The sequence below is a fragment of the Miniopterus natalensis genome, chromosome 12 (assembly GCF_054644295.1).
Source record: "Miniopterus natalensis isolate mMinNat1 chromosome 12, mMinNat1.hap1, whole genome shotgun sequence".
Lineage (NCBI taxonomy): Eukaryota > Metazoa > Chordata > Mammalia > Chiroptera > Miniopteridae > Miniopterus > Miniopterus natalensis.
Window position 1 is genome coordinate 65,060,138 of NC_142092.1, and position 19,291 is coordinate 65,079,428.

The following is a 19,291-nucleotide window of genomic DNA, read 5'->3' on the forward strand; positions in this document are numbered from 1 at the left end:
GTCAGGGATGTCCTTGCTCATAGAGCACTCCAAAGTTTGGGACTATACTTTAGAATGAGGGGGTGGAAATGGGAGGACTGGGTCATCTAGTTGCCCATTCCCTGGCCACCCCTGCTGAGCTCTGAGTCACGCCTGGTCCCAGCCTTGGGGAGCCAGCACTTCAGTAGGGGAGGGTGATGTAGAGTGAACAGTGGAGCCAGGATAGAGGTGCATGTGATGTCTTGGGAGGGCCCTCGTCTCGTTGGGAGAGGAGACACAAACGTGCTCCCTAACTGTGTGTCAGGAGCAGAGGCAGGGCAGCCTCTGGGACTGAAAAGACAAGGTACCTGTGGCATTCCCGCATTTTCAAGTGCCAGGCAGGGAGAAGTGAGAGACAAGACCTAGGAGGACAGCAGGGATTTGAAGGCTAGGCAAGGTGGTGGGAGCCACCAAAGGGCTTTAAGCATGGGAGAGGATGGCCCTCGTCTGTTCTGGGTCCTAAAAATGTCAGTTTGGTGGCAGTGGGGCAAGGGGATTGGAGGGAGCAGGACTGGCAACTGAGATACTACAGATCATAGCTGTGGTTCTGGCAAAAGGGAAGTGGAAGAAGTATTGGGGTTTGGAGAGGTGATGCAGGAGGCAGTGGCTGCAAGGTCAAGGGGTGAGGAGTAGATAGCCAGCCAGCCTTGCCGTTGTGGGGAGGGAGGAGGAGATGACCCCACAGGCTTTTGGCTCATCTGTCTATCTCCACTTGGGACAGGGAGTCTGGGAAGAGGGCATGGGTTTGGGGTGATGGCAGTGACTTCAGACTTGGCCAGGCTGGGTACGAGGGGAGATGTTGTGGACATGCATGTCTGTAGGCTCAGCAGAGACACCTGGCTGAGCATGGATTGCGAATCATCTGCCTACCAGGCCATTGAAACTTGGAGGGAGAAAAGGAGATTGTGACCAGCAGTGAGTGAAAGGGGAGTGAGGGCCATGGAACATTCCAGGTCCTGTGAGAAAAGGTCCAGAAAAAGGGTCCCTGTGGACTTGGCCATGAGGAACAAGGGTCATGAACCATAGAAGATTGGTTGGCTGGTGGAGTTAGTGGTGTGGGAACTGGCCACAGTGGGCAAGAAGGGATGAGAGCTGAGAAAGTGGGGGTGTCTCAGAGAACCTGGGTGGGCCTGGGTTTCCGTGCCTGCCTCGGACCTGGGTTGCTCACCCCATCTGCTCTCTTTCCAGGTTTGGCAGCAAAGAGGAGTACATGTCGTTCATGAACCAGTTCCTGGAGCATGAGTGGACCAACATGCAGCGCTTCCTGCTGGAGATCTCCAACCCCGAGACCATCTCCAACACAGCCGGCTTTGAGGGCTACATCGACCTGGGCCGCGAGCTGTCCAGCCTGCATGCACTGCTCTGGGAGGCCATCAGCCAGCTGGAGCAGGTGCTTGTCCCCATGCGGCAGGGTGTGGGCAAGGGTTCTCCTGTCAGCACCCACCGGGATCTCTGGGCCCCGTGTTCTTGGTGCCACGTTCACTCACCAGCACCTGCTGGCCAGTGAGCCCCCTCTGGATACTGGGGCTTTGGCTGTGTCTCCCCACACTCAGCGTTGAGTGGGTAGTTTCCATGTATGAAAGATGTGTTTGCTACCGGTGAGAAATGTGATCAGATTTAGCTCTTTCTGTGAAAATGTCCTTGTTCTGTGGTTGAAGGCCACTGATAAGAAAAAGACTAAGAATACCAAACCTCTGCGTGTCAGGCAGGAAGTTACAAACCTTTCCCCAACTGCCCCTGACTGTCAGTTGAAGTGGTTACTCCCTGGGCACCTCTGACATTGCTGCAGCCCCGTGGAGTGTGCCCTCTGTGGCCCGGGGTTCCACTCCCCCCACCAGCAGTCCCTGCCCACACAGTGGATGGGTTTTTGGCAGCAAGGGCTGGGGCTCCACAGTCGAACTCCGGAATATTCATTGCTTTCTGGGGCTCCGAGAGGCCACCTTACAAAAGTAGTTACTGCTGAACAGGGCTGGGAGGCCTCCCTGCTCCTGCCCCATTTCCTGGAGGTGACCACACAGGGCACTCTGGTGTGCAGCCTTCTGTATACATCTGTGTGTGTGTTAAGTACACACACAAACGCAGAGTTCTTTTCCTTTTGGATTGTGAGGACGTACATGTACACTGCAGTATATGTTTCTCACGCACTCTGTGTGGACATCTTTCCACGCCAGCACTCGCTGCTCTGCCGCTGTGACCTTTCTAACAGCCCCAGGCTGTCCCATCATGACTGCTGTGCATTTTCACCAGCCCCGTTTCTGGACACTTGGGTTAGTCCAGCTTTTCACCAGCAGCAGATGCTGTTTCAAAAGTTTCCGCTCATTTATGTCCACTGCCCTCTGGCTGTGAGGGACACAGGGGGAGGAATGGAAACCAACACCACTTACTGAGCCCCTGTGTGGGCCACCATCCCCTATATCTGCACAGTAGTCTGCAGCCGTCACAGCTGACAGTGTTGCAGCAGGGGTTTGAAATTGAACTCTGCCTCCCTAGTCTCTGCTCTGTGGATGACAATACGAGTTTTCACACTTTCTCTTGCCCAAAGTCCTACCTGGAAGCCAGTGCCTATGCAGGTGAAGGCAGAGTCCCCTTCCTCAGCCCAGCCCTGCAGCCTGGAATCCTTAGCAGCATCAGCTTAACTGTGACAGCGAGGTTGAGATGGGCCTGGGGGCTGCCCTCTGCCTATCTCTGTTAATTGTCTGATAAGCACGTGGTGGTGCCTAGACCATGTCCACTGGGGCTCAGGTATCAAAGTGGGTCAGGCCCTGCCCACCGTGTGGAGAAGATGTGGGAGGGGCTGCCTCAGAAGCCTCTCGGATGGGGAGGCACCAAGGGAGGATGAACTAGGGTCAAAGGCTTGGACTAGGTCAGCATTTCTCCCTGTGGGCCTGGGCACCTCTCATCTTTATCCCAGAAATATTTGGGGAACTGGTAAATATCTAATTTACACATTATTGGCCTCCCGCACCCCCCCCAGAACTGCTAGATCTGACAGGTAGGGGAAGGCGGGTCTACATTTCTGCCAGGTTCCTGGGATGTTTTGAACCACAGTGGCTGCAGCTCACCTCCTCAGATGGCCCCATCAGGTAACACCTGCCTCTTCTTGTGTCTTTGCAGAGCATCGTATCCAAACTGGGGCCCCTGCCTCGAATCCTAAGGGATGTCCACACGGCACTGAGCACCCCAGGCAGTGGGCAGCTCCCAGGGACAAATGACCTGGCCTCCACACCTGGCTCTGGTAGCAGCAGCATCTCAGCCGGGCTACAGAAGATGGTGATCGAGAATGATCTCTCTGGGTAAGAGCTGCCAGGTGTGCTGGGCTTTGTGGGGTGCACATGCAGACAGAGTGCAGCCCAACAGTCTCAGCTGGGCAGGAGGATGCCGACACAAGTTTTTATAAAACAAGCTGGATGAGACTCAAAATGTGTTGTGCAGGCCCTAAGTGATGAACCTCCATCCGGGAAAAATCAGGGAAGGCTGCCTGGGTGAGGTGGTGCTGTAGTTATGAGCTTTTTAGGAAACAGTTCCATGGGTGGAAAAGGCATTCTAGGTCGGGGGACTAACACAAAGGCGTGAAGAAAGACGACATGCTCTGTTGAACAATTACTGGTCCCAAATACCTATGAGTTAAAAATACCTGTTCTGGTATTTCCTGGGTCCAATCATAGTCTCCAGAAGTGGTTTGCAGGGTGTGTGCTCAGCAAGAGCTTGGGTGGCCACAAGGCTTTCAGGCTGGGAGCTCCAAAGAACTAGGGAGTTGAAGCCTGACCTTCACACTGAGCCCTCAGCCCTGGGGCAAATGCCTTGTAAATAAAATCCACACTCAGTAGAGAGGGAGACAAATGATCTCTAACGTTGATGTCAAAATGAGAATATTCCTTTAAAACTGAGGCGTTTATGTTGACCCCTTTATGCCTCACTGGTACACTCCCCTCCCTACCAGGGGCCACGCCACGTTGGACCAGCTAGTGAGGATGAGGCTGGGCCTGCAGAGTTGGGAGTCAGGTCTGCACTGAAGGTGGTGGCAGGCTTTTAAGTGGACGAGGGTGTGGAGATTGAGGACCTGGGGGTGTGGTGCACAGGACTGGAGGCCAGAAATTGGCCGGGGGCCACTTCCCAGGTCCCTCTGAATCTTGGGGTTCATTCATACAACCTGCCAAGTGAGGTAAATCTGAGTTCAGGTGGGGACACACCTTGGCTGAGAGATGGCCAGGCACGTGGGTTTTGAAGAGACCTGACCAGGTATGCTGCAGGTCTGGTTTCTCCCGGGTCCACTTGGTGCTCTTGTCCACTTCTTCTTGACCCCAAGTGCTGTGGCCACCAGTGGCCACAGCCTGCCCCACCTAAGCCCTATCAGTTGGGGCTTTTGGGGCTTCCTCTCTCTGTCCCAGGCTAAGCCACCTCTTACTTCCATTCCAAACCCATGTCAAACCCCAAAGTCCTGCTGCCTCCAGCCCACTCAGAGTCCTTTTTACCCCCACAACCTTCCCTCCAAAGCTGGGCTGAGCTACCACACTGTGCCTTCCAAAGAGCAGAATTCCAGGGAGGGGCCCAGGAGAGGCTGGAAGGTCCGGGGAGGGCACAGCCTGCCACTGCAGGTGCAGACCCTCCGTGCTTGAGTCACGCCTCGAGGATCCTCCTCTGATTCTGTGTTTTTGTCAGGAACGCCAGCCCCCGCCTGCCAGTCAGTCAAGGGGTGTGGCAGCAGGAGGCTTGGCAGAGGAGGCTTCACCAGGCCCCCACTTTGGTTCTCAGTCTGATTAGGAACAAGAGAGAAGAGAGAGAAGGAGCCCTAGTGCTTTGAAATTGGATTTCTCTGTGCAGGACCCTTGGATAGCAGAGAGCCACTGCGTGTGGGTTTGGTTTTAGCTCAGGGGAAATTTCTAGAACACTCCAGGCCTCCGCACCCATCATCCCAAGATGCAGCTGAGCAGGGAAAGCGCCTGCCAGTCAGCCTGTTCTGGCACTAGCAGGGCTGGCTCCTAGCACCGGTTCTGGGCAGGAGCTGCCACTTCAGCCAGCCGGTCCCCATGGTGGCTTCTGCTGGGGTCAGCTGCCCAGGCTGTGGGTTTTGCATCTGGGCCACTGGTCCCCGGGACTCTCCCACTCTTGCTGCCCTGGCACCTCCCCTTCCCACCCCACCCCACCCCACCTTCCCTCTCCCCCAGCCTTGGCTCAGGCTGCCAGGCCCAGCAAATTGGCAGGGGCTCTCGGTTTGGACCCGCCTTGGCCGCATTCACAGTTCTTCTCTTCCCCCTTCTTTCCCTGTGTGTGCTTGTCTCCCTGCAGTCTGATAGATTTCACCCGGTTACCGTCTCCAACCCCCGAAAACAAGGACTTGTTTTTTGTCACAAGGTCCTCCGGGGTCCAGCCCTCACCTGCCCGCAGCTCGAGTTACTCGGAAGCCAACGAACCTGATCTTCAGATGGCCAACGGCGGCAAGAGCCTGTCCATGGTGGACCTCCAAGACGCCCGCACGCTGGATGGGGAGGCGGGCTCCCCAGCGGGCCCCGACACCCTCACCACCGATGGGCAGACGCCTGCGACTCAGCTGATGGCTGGGTGGCCGGCCCGGGCAGCCCCTGTGAGCCTGGCAGGGCTGGCCACGGTGCGGCGGGCAGGCCAGACACCAACCACACCAGGCACCTCTGAGGGCGCACCAGGCCGGCCCCAGCTGTTGGCACCGCTCTCTTTCCAGAACCCTGTCTACCAGATGGCGGCTGGCCTGCCACTGTCGCCCCGCGGCCTTGGCGACTCGGGCTCTGAGGGCCACAGCTCCCTGAGCTCCCACAGCAACAGTGAGGAGCTGGCGGCTGCCGCCAAACTGGGAAGTTTCAGCAGCGCCGCAGAGGAGCTCGGGCGCCGGCCAGGGGAGATGGCACGGCGGCAGATGTCGCTGACTGAAAAGGGCGGGCAGCCCACGGTGCCGAGGCAGAACAGTGCCGGCCCCCAGCGTCGGATCGACCAGCCGCCACCTCCGCCCCCACCGCCACCTCCTGCCCCTCGTGGCCGGACGCCACCCACCCTGCTGAGCACCCTGCAGTACCCTCGGCCCTCCAGCGGGACCCTGGCGTCGGCCTCGCCTGATTGGGCTGGCCCTGGAGCCCGGCTGCGGCAGCAGTCCTCCTCCTCCAAGGGTGACAGCCCCGAGCTGAAGCCTCGAGCGGTGCACAAGCAGGTCAGTGCACTGGTGGAGGGCGGGCCATGAGGGTGGTCCCACCCATGCCATGCTGCTCCTCCAGGCCATTTCATCTCCCCCTCACCCAGCTGTCATCCCATGCTGAATGATGCCACAGTCGGCCCCATGCCATCAGCCCACCACACACACCACCCCTCTTCCCTGGCCCTACTGGCCCCTACCTCAGTCCTGTGAACCAGGGACACTGCAGCTTTAGGGTCCCTCTGCCAGTTTCCCCTGAGACATCTCCCTAACAGGGGTTAGGGAGAAAGAGGGAGGGGTCAGTCTCTCTCTAGTTCTAAGCCTGTTAACACCCTACCCAGGGTAGGAGTTAACCTGTCCCCCACAGGCCCCTCCCTGCTCTAAACTGGCCTCCAGAGCTCAGCTGCCAGGATCTGTGGGTGTTTCCTGTCGCCCAGGGGCTGCATGCAGTACGTGGACCTGATGTGCTTTGGGTAGAACGCCTGTCTTCCTGGGCCAGCTCGCACATTCTCACCTGGGCTGCAGAGAGCAGCTCAGGAGGCCACCTAGGCTCTTAACTGTGCCTCAGGCTGCCTTCTGAGAGTTGGAGCCTCCTTGCTCAGGGGCTGCCGCATCAGTAGGTGCCTGGTCAGCTGAAGGTCCCCTCCCTTCCCACCACATGTCCCCGTGGCTCACCAGGTGCCACTCCCACCCCCTCCCCTCTCCCCTTCCTCCCTCCAGCCCTCACAGCTGTGTTTCATTGTAGGGCCCTTCGCCCGTGAGCCCCAATGCCCTGGACCGCACAGCCGCTTGGCTCTTGACCATGAACGCGCAGTTGTTAGAAGACGAGGGCCTGGGCCCAGATCCCCCCCACAGGGATAGGCTAAGGAGTAAGGAGGAGCTCAGCCAAGCAGAAAAGGTAATGCCAGATCCTGGCAGTTTGGGACAGGGTGGGGCTGCATCCCTTGGTAGCTGGCAGGATTCTCTCCCCTTGAGACCTGAGTAAGGAGCCACTCCTCAGTCTTGCAAATGGTCAGTCCCCTCTCAACCCCTGGTTTCATGTGAGGACAGTGGTCACTGGAATCTGGAAGAAGAGTAGCAAGAGGGATTTAGCTTAGACCTGAGGTTTCCCAACACAGGTTGCATATGAGACTCAGCTGGGACTTGAGGGTCAAGGGTGCCGAAGAGGTGCATGGAGACCCTTAAGGGAGCCTCATGCATGAGGAGGTGGAGGCATGGGTCCTAAGAGCTGGGAGAGTGCCCCAGCTAGGGCCCCTCCACTCTGGGCTTGTGCCTGCCTGAGGCCTGCCTCTTTCCCAGTCCCCATTTCTGCCAGGGCCTGGGGGAGAAAACCAGGGAGAGGGTTAGGGTCAGGTTGCTACTGAGATGTTTTCTTCCACCCTACCACATATATCTGGCATTTGATGGGCAGCGAGGCGTTTCTGTTGTCCCATTCTCCCAGTGAGTGGCAGCTGCCCTTGATCCAGAGCTGGCTCTCATCTCCTGGAGGCCAAAGCCCAGTCTACAGAGCAGGACCAGTACAAGGCCCCCCAGGCAGCTGTCACTCTCCCATTCACCTCTTGTGCCCTCGCCCCTCTTGGCCCCAGAAAAGCATTAGCAGCCTTTCAGGCAAGGGCACAGAGGGCAGGTGGCAGCTCTCCCTCTCCCTGGCCTAGGACTAGGTCCATGTCCATGCTGCATTCCGCCACCCTCCACCATCCCCTTGGTCCACCGCATCCACCTGCTTTCACCATAATTATGTGAAGGGGACCAGGGGACATGGGGCACAGTGCTTTAAGAGCCAGAGTTTGGCTGGGGAGCAAGGAGGGCCAGCCTCACCCCAACTCCCTGCATGAACCTGGGGCCAGGCTCGGTGCCTGAGGCTCAGATTCCCGTTTTTAAATGGCAAGGATTGCCTGAACGATTGTAAGGACAGGCTGCATCTGGAGTGCCCTCCTTCCTTGTGGTCCCTTGGCTGAATGAGCTGCTGCTTCTTTCACCCTCTTTGCTACAAACTCTCACAGGCAAATCTAGGAGGCCTTTGTTCCCTGAGCTCCCTGGAGACCTGGTCCCTGCCTCTGGCCAGCTGGGCAGCAGACCTGGGGTGGTGTCAGGGCCATTTCCCCAGAGTCATGCTCCCCTGTGGGTCCAGCTTTGTTTCAGGGATTACATTTGAGGTAGGGCTGGATCTCTCCGGCTTTGCTGCCTCCTGACCTTGGGAGAGTCCATTGCTGTTGAGTGAGTTGGGCTTCTATTGCCCCTCTCCTTGAGAGGCTCTTCCTGCCTCCCCCAGTCATATATTCCCACGGCACCCTGGCCCCAAGCCCCTGCTTCCGGTGTCAGCCCTGCCTTGCCCTCTGTCCCAGCTTGCTGCTTCTCTTGCTGCCTTACATATCCTTGTCTTCCCCAAAGGCTGGGCATGCTGAGCTAAGATCCAGAAAGCCAGGGCTGCCTTGCCCTTAACCTCTCTCTCCCCCACTTTTCCCCACCGTGGCTTTAGGGTCAGATAGATGCTGGGAGGCTAAGATCTTACCCCAGCAGTCAGTCACTCTACTCTTTGTGTGACTGGGTCGCCGCGCCTTCAGGGCCTCAGTTTCCCCTCCTATAGAGCCCCCACCTTACAGGGCCCTGCCAGATCTCCTTAACATATTCAAGGTGTTTTAACCTTTGTTATAAAAAGCTCAAGGCCCTAGTTAAACCCTTACTTCTGAGTCTTCATCCCCCGCATAGCTGTAAGGTCAGGCTGGGGAAGCGGGAGCTAGGAGTAGAGAGAGCCCTGGAGAGGGGACAGACTCAGCATCTCCTTGCTGTGGGAAGTAAGCTGGGTTGGGATAGTCCCTGGGGAGTTCCGACCTGGGCTCCCTCCTACCCTGTGCTCCTGCTCAGGCTCATGAGGCTGTGCTCTCTGTCCTGGGTGCTGTGCCTGTGGCACGCTGCCCTCCTGGCAGGACCTGGCAGTGCTGCAGGACAAGTTACGGATCTCCACCAAAAAGCTGGAGGAGTATGAGACCCTGTTCAAGTGCCAGGAGGAGACGACACAGAAGCTGGTGCTGGAGTACCAGGCACGGCTGGAGGAAGGCGAGGAGCGGCTGCGGCGGCAGCAGGAGGACAAGGACATCCAGATGAAGGGCATCATCAGCAGGTGAGAATGTCCTGTCCCTGCTCTGGATCCAGTCCTGGCCCCACACTGCCCTCCAGGAGGCTCCTGGTCACGGAGGGGCTGACCAGCTGCAGGATGAGTGGAGTGTGGAGACAGGAAGGAAGAGAGTGTCCCAGGAGGTGGGGACATTGTGGCACAGACCTGGAGGTAGGAGGTGGCCTGGAGTGTGGGGAGCCCCACGGTACAGTGTGTGCTACAGGTAGAATGCAAAGCTGGGCCTGTGGGCCCTGTAGGGGTCATATTTTCTTGGTAAGCACTCTCAGGGGAGTTTAGAAGCCAGATTGGGGGTGCCAAGAAAAACAGGTCCCAATTCAGGGCAAGAAAAATAGGAATGAATGTCAGTTACTTTCTGTGGCTGAAGGTGGGAGGTGAGAGGGAGGAAGGAGACAGAAAAATCCCCAGACTTCTACCAAGAGCATCGGGGTGTGCCGTGGTGCTAATTACTGAGATGGGAACTTTGGAAGAGAAGTTCAGGCGGAGAGGGAGAGGGATGATGGTGCCAGTTTTGGATGTGTTAAGTTTAAAGGTGCCTCTGGGTCTTACAAGGAGATTCTCGGGAGTACGGGGGTGGGGGTGGTTTTTAATGCTGACTCTCATCTTTATTGACAGTTTATATCGGATTCTGTGTTGATTCCTCTCTCTTTCTCTGCCTCCCTGCTCTTGGGTAGGGTGGGCACACCATTGTGTCTATAGGCAGGGAGTGCAGTCAAGGTGTAGCGTCCAGGCCAACCCACCGAGTCCCAGTCCTGGAGTTCACTTTCTTACGACAGTAATACCAGGTATAAGAGCCTGTCATCTGGACAGATTTCACAGGTGTGCAGTAGCCAGGATGTTCCCCAACCTGGCTTCATGCTTTGTTCACTGCAAAACCCTCCCCAGATTCCTCCTATTTAGACTGCCTGTTTTTCTGCCCCTAATTATTGTTTGCTTCACTGGAAAATGGTTAGCGTGAGCAAAGGGCCTATAACCAGGGTCACTAGAAACCCACTGTTCGCTTGACCACCAGCTCTGCTCTTGGCTTTCTTCATGTGTGTGGTCACAAAAATTGAAACGTTTTCAACCTAACCTTCTCCTCGTTGTGTCTGTTCTCTGAGGTGTATGCTTTCCTGAATTCAGTGGCTTATTTAACACATTTGTTTCTAACCAGTCCTGAATTATTTCTTCCTTAATGTAAATGTCAGTTAGGTCGGTTTGGCTGATAGTGTTATTCAAGTCTTCTATATCCCTGTGAGCTTCTCTGCTTGTTCTGTCAGTTACTGAGAACAGGATGTTGAAGTTTCTAATAATTATGGATTTGTCTATTTCTTCTCTTATTTCTGTTGGTTTTTGCTTTTTGTGCACTGAAACTATTCTCAGAGGCATACACATTTAGGATTGTTATGTACTGTTGATGAACTGACCTCTATATTATAAAGTCATCTTTCTTAGCCCTCAATGTTCCTTGCTCTGAAATCTTCCTTGTTTGATATCCATACGGCTGTTCCAATTTTCTTTTAATTCGTGTTAGCCTGGTATATCTCGTCCATCCTTATATTTTTAATCCATCTGTGTGTCTATATCAAGTGAGTTTCTTTTACAGACATCTTGCAGTTGGTACTTGCTTTTTATCTGATAGTTTCCATCTTTTAATTGGAGTGTTTAGACCACTTATGTTTAATATACTTGCCAATATGATTATATTTTAACCTATAATCTTGCTATTTGTTTTCTATTTGGACTGCCTGTTTTATTCCCCTTTTTCCTGCCCTCTCTTTGTATTGAATATTTTTTATAATTCCATTTTATCTCCTCTGTTGGTTTATTAGCTAATCTTTTGTTCTTGCTTTAGAGCAGGGGTTAGAAACTTTCTGGAAAGGGGCAGATAATAAATATCTTCAGCTTTGCTGGACATACGGTATCTGTTGCAACTGTTCCGCTCTGCTATTATAGCAGAACTATTTGTGTGCTGTGGCTATTTGCAAAAACAGGCAGTCAGCCTGCTTGGGCCTTCACCTTGGCTATGATAATGGGCACTCTGTCATTATAGCCGTCCCTCTGTATTTAGTGTACCTTTTTTCTTTGGCTGTTTTTAAGAGTTATTTACTTATTGCAGATGGCCAACAATTTTATGATATGCCTTGGTGTGGTTTTCTTCATGTTTCTTGGGCTTGTTGAGCTCTTGGACCTGTGAGTATGTAGTCACACCTCCCCAGTCTGTTTTCTGGGACTCCCATTGCACATATGTTAGGCCACTTTATATTGCCCACATCCCACTGATGCTCTCTTGTTTCCTTTCTTCCATGTTTTATTTTAGATAATTTCTATTACTATGTCTTCAAGTTCACTAATCATTTCTTCCTTATTATCTAATCTGCTATTAATTCTATTCATTTTTTTCCCCCCATTTCAGATATTGTATTTTTGCCTCTAGACTTTGGTTTAAATCCCATCCACCTCTTCTTCTTATGCTCATGCTTTCCTCTATTTTCTTGAAAATGTGGAATATGTTTATAATAGTTGTTTTAATGTCTTTGCCTACTAATTCTCTCATCTCTGACTTTTTTGAGTCTGTTTTTATTGATTCACTTTCTTCCTGGTTATGGGTTATATTTTTCTACTGCTCTGCATTCTTGGTTGGGTGCCAGGCATTGTGAATTTTATGTAAGTGCTGGATATTTTGTGTTCCTTTAAGTGGTTTGCGCTTTGTTCCGGGACATAATGAGGTTACTTGGAATCACTTTTGATTCTTTTGAGGCTTATGTTCAAACTTGGTCGGGTGGGTCCTGGACAGTCTTTAATTGAGGCCTAATCTGGCTCTACTGTTGAGGCAGTTTCCTTCAGGGGATTCCACTGGAGGCCTCCTGTGTTAGCACGCCTCTCCACTGTGCTTGGAAGGAGCATGCACAGTTCCTGGGGTGGTTTTGTGCACTCCTTTCCAGTGGTTCTTGCCCCGGCCTAGCTGTTTTCTCACAGGCATGCTGACCAGTCTGCAGCCAAAGACCCAGGGAACCCCCTCAGAGATAGGTGGCATTCTCCCTGCCTCTTCCTCCTGTCTGGCACTGTCCTGCGAGTACCAGTCGCCTCACCTCCCTGCCTGCCCTGGGCCTCCTTGACTCTGAGGTCACGCCCTCCTTTTGTTTGGCCCGGACACTCTAGGCACTGAGCAGGGCTCACCTCACCTGTTCCCTTCTTGTAGGGGTCACTGGACTTTACCGAGGGTGATTTAGTATCCGGAAAACTTTGTTTCATAGGTGTTTTGTCTGGTTTTCTAGTTTTTGTTTTGTTTTATTTTTTTTTTCTTGGCAGGAAAGTAAATCCAGTCCCTGTTATTGCACCGTAGCTGGAAAGGAAAATCTCTTCTCCAGTATAATTTCCCTTCTGATGATACCACCTACTGCCTCTCTTTCCCCTCCCTACTACCCCCATGTCACAGGCTTTACTCCATGACTACCTTCCTGTGACAAGGAACTCCCCTCCCCCCCCGCCACCTTGACATGGCCCCACACCCCTTCCTCCTGATTAGTGCTCCCGACCCCATTGACTTGTCACCACAGCCCTGTGTGGTACCTGCCCCAGCACCTGTGCATCTACTGTGCTGTGGGCCAAGTGCTCGCCCAGGGGAGGGGGACTGCTGCTGGGCTGGAGAAATTGTGCAGGTGGATACGGAAATGAAGCCGTGGGAGTAGATGAGCTCGTCTGAGAAGTGTTTGTAGAGCGAGGAGAACGGAGGTGAGGCAGAGCCTTGTGGGGCCCTGACATCCTAAGGGCCAGACAGGACATAGCATCTGCAAGCAGTTGCCTGGGTGCTAGCAGGCAGACCCAGAGAGTGTGTATTCCAGAAGCTAAAGGAAGAGAGTTGGAAGGTAGGAGTGATCAAGAGTGATTGACAGGTACCAGGGAGGCCAGCAGGATGAAGCCAGGAAGGGTCTCAGGAAGGGAGCAACTGGTGACGGACCCACACCTGCCTTAGCTCCCACCCCCTGGAAGAACATCAGGAAAGGAGCAGCCCCAGGGGCTTCTGGGGATTTGGGAACAGAATCTGGTCAAAGTATAAGGAAGGAGTAGGTCCAGCCCATGTAGTGGCTGGGGGCCAGCTGGAGAGCCTCTGTCCTAGGCAAGTGTGGGAGGGCTGTGGCCCAAGGAGGGCCTCTCCTAGTGCAGGTGTGGTGACCTCTGCCCACAAGGCCCACACCCACCTCATCACCTGCTCCCTCAGATGCCAGCCTGACTGTGCTTATCTCTGGTCACAGGTTGATGTCAGTGGAGGAGGAGCTGAAGAAGGACCACGCTGAGATGCAGGCAGCTGTAGACTCCAAACAGAAGATCATCGATGCCCAGGTGGGGGACTCTGGCCCTTTGGTCGGCCACAGGTGGTGAAGGACCTGGGATAAGGGGAATGACTTTGGCTTCTCCACATCCTTTGTCATACCCCACTACAAAAGCTTCGGAGGAATCAGAGACCAGGATCTCTGCCCCAGGAAGTCAGACTTGAGGGTCTCAGTGGACCATAAGCTCACTAGGAAAGGCTAGGAAAGGGGTGGGGCAACTTCTCCCCTACTGGGGCAACTTGGTTGGTATTTCCTTTCACCAGAGGTGCTACCAAAGAGTAGATCTATTGGGTGGGGAATGGGGAAGGCTGGGGGTAGCACGGGGGGTGGGAAGGGCTTTTGTTTAGAGCTGTGGCTTCCCAACTGCATTGAGAGGAGAGACATTAGAGGCTCTGGCCTCCAGTCTCCCTCACACAGGACTGTTCCCTTTCCCTCTCAAATGCCCAGGAATAGGACCAGGCCTTGCTCAGACTGTAAACTGCACGCATTACCAGGAGCTGTGACTTCCGTGTGTCACACCCACGCACATGCACAGGGTGCCTGCCCTCAGGGCCTTGGGTGGCTGATGGGTGCCACCATCAGAGCTGCTCTGTTGGGGTGAGAAGCAGGCAATGCAGGAGAGATGTAAGGAGGGCACACTCGGGGCTATCATGGCCCATGATGGCAAGACTAGCCCTGTCCCACTCGCCCACTACACAGCCCTCGCACCGTGGGCACTGGCCATCCCTGCATCTCCTCCAGACCACCCTCCCCCCGTCCAGCATGCATATGGGTGCGCACAGCCCCAGGGAGACCCCTTCCCCTCCCGTTACCCCATCTCACGTCCTCTTTTCCCACAGGAGAAGCGCATCGCCTCCCTGGACGCTGCCAACGCCCGCCTCATGAGCGCCCTGACACAGCTGAAAGAGAGGTACAGCATGCAGGCCCGTAACGGCATCTCCCCCACCAACCCCACCAAATTGCAGATTACCGAGAACGGCGAGTTCAGAAACAGCAGCAATTGTTAACCTGTCCGAGGAGAGGGAGGACTGTGGTGGCCCAGGGCCGGGCCTCGGCCTGGGGAGGAGCACCCCACAGTTGCAGCCCCAGCGCGGGGGGCAAGAGGCCGAGGCTCGTCTCCCGCGCCCTCTGCCCGTGGTCCAGGAGGCAGCCACAGAGGGAGTCGAGAGACCGACGCAGCGGGAGCCCCCCTCTCTTCTGCCCGAGAAGCGTGTTGAGTTCAGGCCGAAGAGACTGCACGCTGGGAGTGGGACAGCGTGGTGGGAGCAGGGGGCCGGCCAAAATATGTCTGTTGGTTATTGAATTCGGTGTGTGTCACCTTTCCTCCTTCACCTGGCCAAATGCATGTACCCCCCACGCTCCCCAGGGAAGGGAGCTGCCCGGAGAGGTGGGGGACTAGAGAGCTGGGGCCCAGGCTCCCTGGCAGCCAGGCCCGTCCCCGTGGACCTGCTGCCCAGTTTCAGGAGCTGACAGGTTGATGGGCAGGCAGGGAGAGGGTGGGAAGGATGGAGCTCCCAGAGTCCCGCATCCCCTGCTTGGCTCTGAGCGCCTGCCACCGCATGCAGCCTGCTGGGGACCCTTCCCGCTGTGAGGAACTGAGGATTCGCCCATACCTGTCCCCACATTCCCGCCTTCCCCTTCCTCCCTTATTCTGCCAAAAAGACCCAGTAGGGCTCACGGCTCTGTCCTCTGGGCCCTCGCATTTGTGGGGAGGATTGGAGCCTCCCTCACCTGCCACCCGAGCCCAGGCTGATGTCTGGGGCTCCCAAAGCCAAAGATCTGGGCAGAGTTTGCCCAGAGGGCACTGTGCGTGCTGCTTGCCCTCCTGTGGCCCTGCAGGGCGTGACCGCTGGTGCCCACCCTGAGAGAAAGGCTGATCTTTCCTCATTGATGGTTAGAAAATTCTAATGCCTGCAGACCTTGAGAAGGTGGATAACTGTGATTTTTTTTCCTTTCACAGTATGCATTAGAAACAAAAGCCCGCTTGCTCGCTTGCTGGAACACAGGGGCCTTTTAAATTGAGCGTGCGCACTGCATGGGAAATAGCAGCCCTGGAGGATGTTAGACTTGCTCCCTCTCCAAGACAGCAGCGGCCTGCACCAGGCCCCGTGTGTGCGGCCGGCCTCCTCCTCACCCTTCCCGGGCCCCCAGCCAAGGACCCAGGCGCTGCAGACAGGCGAGGGGCACATCCCACAGCTGGGGCCGGTTTTCCTCAGCGCTAGGCTGTCCTGTAGCTTTTCAGCCTCCCTGCCCCCACTTGCGGGACATAGGTGGGGCAGGAGCTTGGGTCTCTCCGGGTCCCGCCCCACAGCAGAGCCAGGGCGAAGCCAGGGCCACCCCTCTGCCTCAGCCTCAGGAAGCTGAGGAGACCCTTGGAAAGAGCACTGAGCCCTTCCTGCCCCAGGGGCTGGAGGCATGTCACCAGGGCTGGGGTTGCCACAGAGCCCACCAGCAGGGAGAGTGGGGGAGGGGTGGCCCAGACCACACTGGACCCCCGTCGTGGGCCTGTGCTCAGGGAACAGGCTCTAAGATGAAGCCTACAGAACAGTTAGGCCAGAGACATGCTGGTGGGGCGAGGGTGGCCCCCAAGGGTCACAGACCTCAGGAAGGAAGGCCGTGGGGGCTGAGCCCTGCTCCCACTCCTGGTTTCACAGGCAGGGCCTGGCCCAGTGATGTCCTCTGGTTGTTTTGTCCCCCCACTGCCTGGTGAGCCCCCCCTCCTCACCCCACTCCCCTCCCACCGATGCCTCGTAGAGCGACCGACCTCAGACGGAGCGCCTCTTAGCAATACAGGGGGAGGTTCCTAGGGCCCGACAGCAGGTGCAGGAGGCCAGCGTGGTGGCTGGTGCTGGAGGCCCTCGGCTGGGCTGTGAGCTCTCAGGCCGAGAACTTTATTTACCTAGTGCAAAAACTGTAAAAGTGTACAGACTCCACAGATTTTTATCTGAACTGCAAGTCTGACCATTTTTGTAAATGTCCTTGGTGTTTGACTGTAATGTAACTATTTCACCTAATGGTTGTACATAATCCTCTCGTCCTGGTGCTGCCGAGGGCTGCCCGGGACCGCTGCTCTCCGATGGTTTGTATTTTATATTTTAATCTAGAGAACAGTATTGGGCAGGAGGAAGAAGTTTGGGATTTGGGTGTTGGGTTTTTTCCCTGCCCATGGCATTTATTTGTTTTCGTTGCAGTGTGCTGTCTGGGTGGGGGTGATGGGGACTTGCGCATGGCTGGGCCAGCAAAGGGGGCTCTCGCCTGGGCCACACAGAACTTGTGTCTTGGTGCTGGACACTGCCTGCAGACAGGGCTGGGTCCAGAGGGCCCACAGGGAGGGGGAATGAGGAAAGGCAGTCCCTGTTCTGGGAGGACCACAGTCCCAACCCAGACCCTGCCGGAGATGGCTCTCCCCTCCTTCACCAACACAGAGAGGCCTGACTTTTTTGCTTAAATTTTATGTTTAGGGTGAAGGAAACTGCCAAACTTCCTATAAGTGAAGACTCTTCCCAACTGCCCAATATAGGGGGTGGGAAACCGAGGCCAGAGCTCCAAGCCTCCCCGCCCTACAGAGCATCTGCCTGGGATGCACCTCTCCCTCCCACCCCGTCTGTCTGCAGAAGGCAGACTGTCCAGGGAAACAGCCCCCTTTTCTACACTCGGCCCCGAAGCCGCCCCAGCCCCACACCCCCTGCCCCTTGTAAGTGTGGACAGGACGAAACCGCAAGCGTGGAGTCCCGGCCGGAGCGCCCCCGGCTGACTTTTAACTGTAATAATGTACAGAGAAGGTTGTTGGTGTTCTAAGACTGTGGCTGTGCAATTTCTGTACATTTGCAATTAGAAATATTAAAGATTTATTTAGCTATTTTAAGCCTGACTCGCCTCTCCATTCAGCTGTGTCTCGGGAGATTTTCCAGAGTGGCTCTTGAATCATGGGCTGATGCCCTTTACTAAGGGACCCAGCACTTGGCTCACCTGGTGGCAGCTGTACACAGGGAAGACCCCTAATGCCGACGGCAGTGGTGGTCTTGGCACACTGAGGAAGCTGGCATTGTCCCCTCCCCTGGGCTGGGGTCTGTCGACTCCAGAAAGTGGGACAGATGAGCTCTAAGGCCTCCCCGCAGCTCAGCCTTCTCGAAAGTGAGGTCGCTGCTGGTCCCACCGTCTCCTGGAGGCCTCCTGGGACCACGGCCCACACTTGCCCTGCAGCAGACACCAGCTCCTGCTCAGCTTCAGATGCTGTCTCATCCGCTGAAGTCGGCCTCCAGGAGGGAAGCCGACAGGCCCAAAGAGGGAAAGAAGTTGGCACAGGGTTACCACAAGTCGTGGCAAAGTTAGACTAAACCCAAGCTTCCAGTGTCTGGAAGGTTCCAGCTCATAAGGCTCTCCCAAGCTCCTACCCTCACACCCCTTGCTGCCTTAATTATTCCTGACTCTTCAGCCTCATTGCTCTTTCCCATGGTGCTCTTCACCTGCTCCAGGCTGAGTTTTCTTCCCTCCCCTTTAACCTGAACTGCCCCTAGGGACCTGCCATCTCTACTTCCTCACCTTCTGTTCTTTCCTCAGCCTAGCACCACCTCATTGCCAAACCCAGGGGCCTCCTCGGTGCTTCTGTACTGCTGACCCCAGGCCCCAGGATCAGGGACTGCCATCCCTCTGCTGCGGCTGTACCACGCAGTGTAGAATTCAAGGAAATAGCAATGAATGGGAGATGATTTCATGTATACAGAAGGCACTTATAACAAAGGCACTAATGCCATGAGCTCCATGTCTGGGTCAAGTAGCATCAAATAGGAAGCAAAACTCGGAAACGCAAAGGAATTGACAGAAATACAGTTGCATTTCACATGAACACACCACCAGTATTAGTTTATTACAGATTAAGAAGGGAGTAAGGGCCCAGAGGATTTAAATAATTGATAGGATTTAATAAGCAGGGATACATCAAGCTCTTAATCTAGAGCACACACCTTTTCAAATACACTTGGAGCATTACCCTAAGTTGACTATATAATGAGATACGAAAACCTCACAAAGTTGCCCAAAGAAACAGTTTGGGCCCCATACTGTGCCTTGAGGCAATAAAACTGCACATCAATAATAAATGTTTAATCGGGGAAAAATAGCCTACCATCAGGAAGTTTAAAAATAAATATTGAATCAATAGAATTAGATTTTTAAAACAAACTAGTCTTCTAATTAAACAAGGTATATTGACTGCATACATTTATCTCTTCCTCCCCAAACACCCCTCTACTGACAGGAAAGGACTAACAAGATTATTACCTAAAAGGACAAATTAACGTGGAAGGAGGTGATCATTAAGAGAATTTGAAAAGCATGGCAGGTGGAAGCTGGTGGAGGAGTTGACTACAGTAGCCGAGCAGGGACAGAGTGCACCGGAAATGAGCTGATCAGCTCCAAGGACCACCCTCGGCCCCCGACCCCAGGCTCAGGCTGCAGGCACAGCCAAGGCAGCCGGTCGGAAACGGAGCCAGACCCCAGCCTCCTGCCCCTGCTCTGCACAGCCCCTCAGCCCCTCGTGAGGAACTAGGCATTTGTTCCCTGGAGGAATCGAACCAGTCGTGCTCCTTACTTGGGGACACTGGGTAGAGCAGAAGGCTGTGGGGTGTGGGGGACAGCAGGTGGGAGGGGGTGGAGTGAGCTTCCGCTTCC

At 54.9% G+C, this 19,291-nt stretch overlaps 1 protein-coding gene across 6 annotated transcripts in view; it reads left to right on the forward strand.

Annotated features, from left to right (window-relative positions):
* Positions 1-17,486, forward strand: part of DAB2IP (DAB2 interacting protein) — a 116,390-nt gene extending 98,904 nt beyond the window's left edge. For 4 of the 6 annotated variants that reach the window (XM_087822887.1, XM_087822892.1, XM_087822890.1 and 1 more), the window contains 7 exons: positions 1,207-1,408; positions 3,133-3,311; positions 5,305-6,193; positions 6,921-7,073; positions 9,103-9,296; positions 13,544-13,631; positions 14,461-17,486. In XM_087822887.1, the coding sequence (XP_087679013.1) occupies positions 1,207-1,408; positions 3,133-3,311; positions 5,305-6,193; positions 6,921-7,073; positions 9,103-9,296; positions 13,544-13,631; positions 14,461-14,628 (1,873 nt within the window). In that variant the 3' untranslated portion in view covers positions 14,629-17,486. The remainder of the gene's footprint in view (positions 1-1,206; positions 1,409-3,132; positions 3,312-5,304; positions 6,194-6,920; positions 7,074-9,102; positions 9,297-13,543; positions 13,632-14,460) is intronic. The other 2 variants (XM_087822889.1, XM_087822888.1) reach the window with 2 other exon arrangements.
* Positions 17,487-19,291: the final 1,805 nt, after the last annotated feature.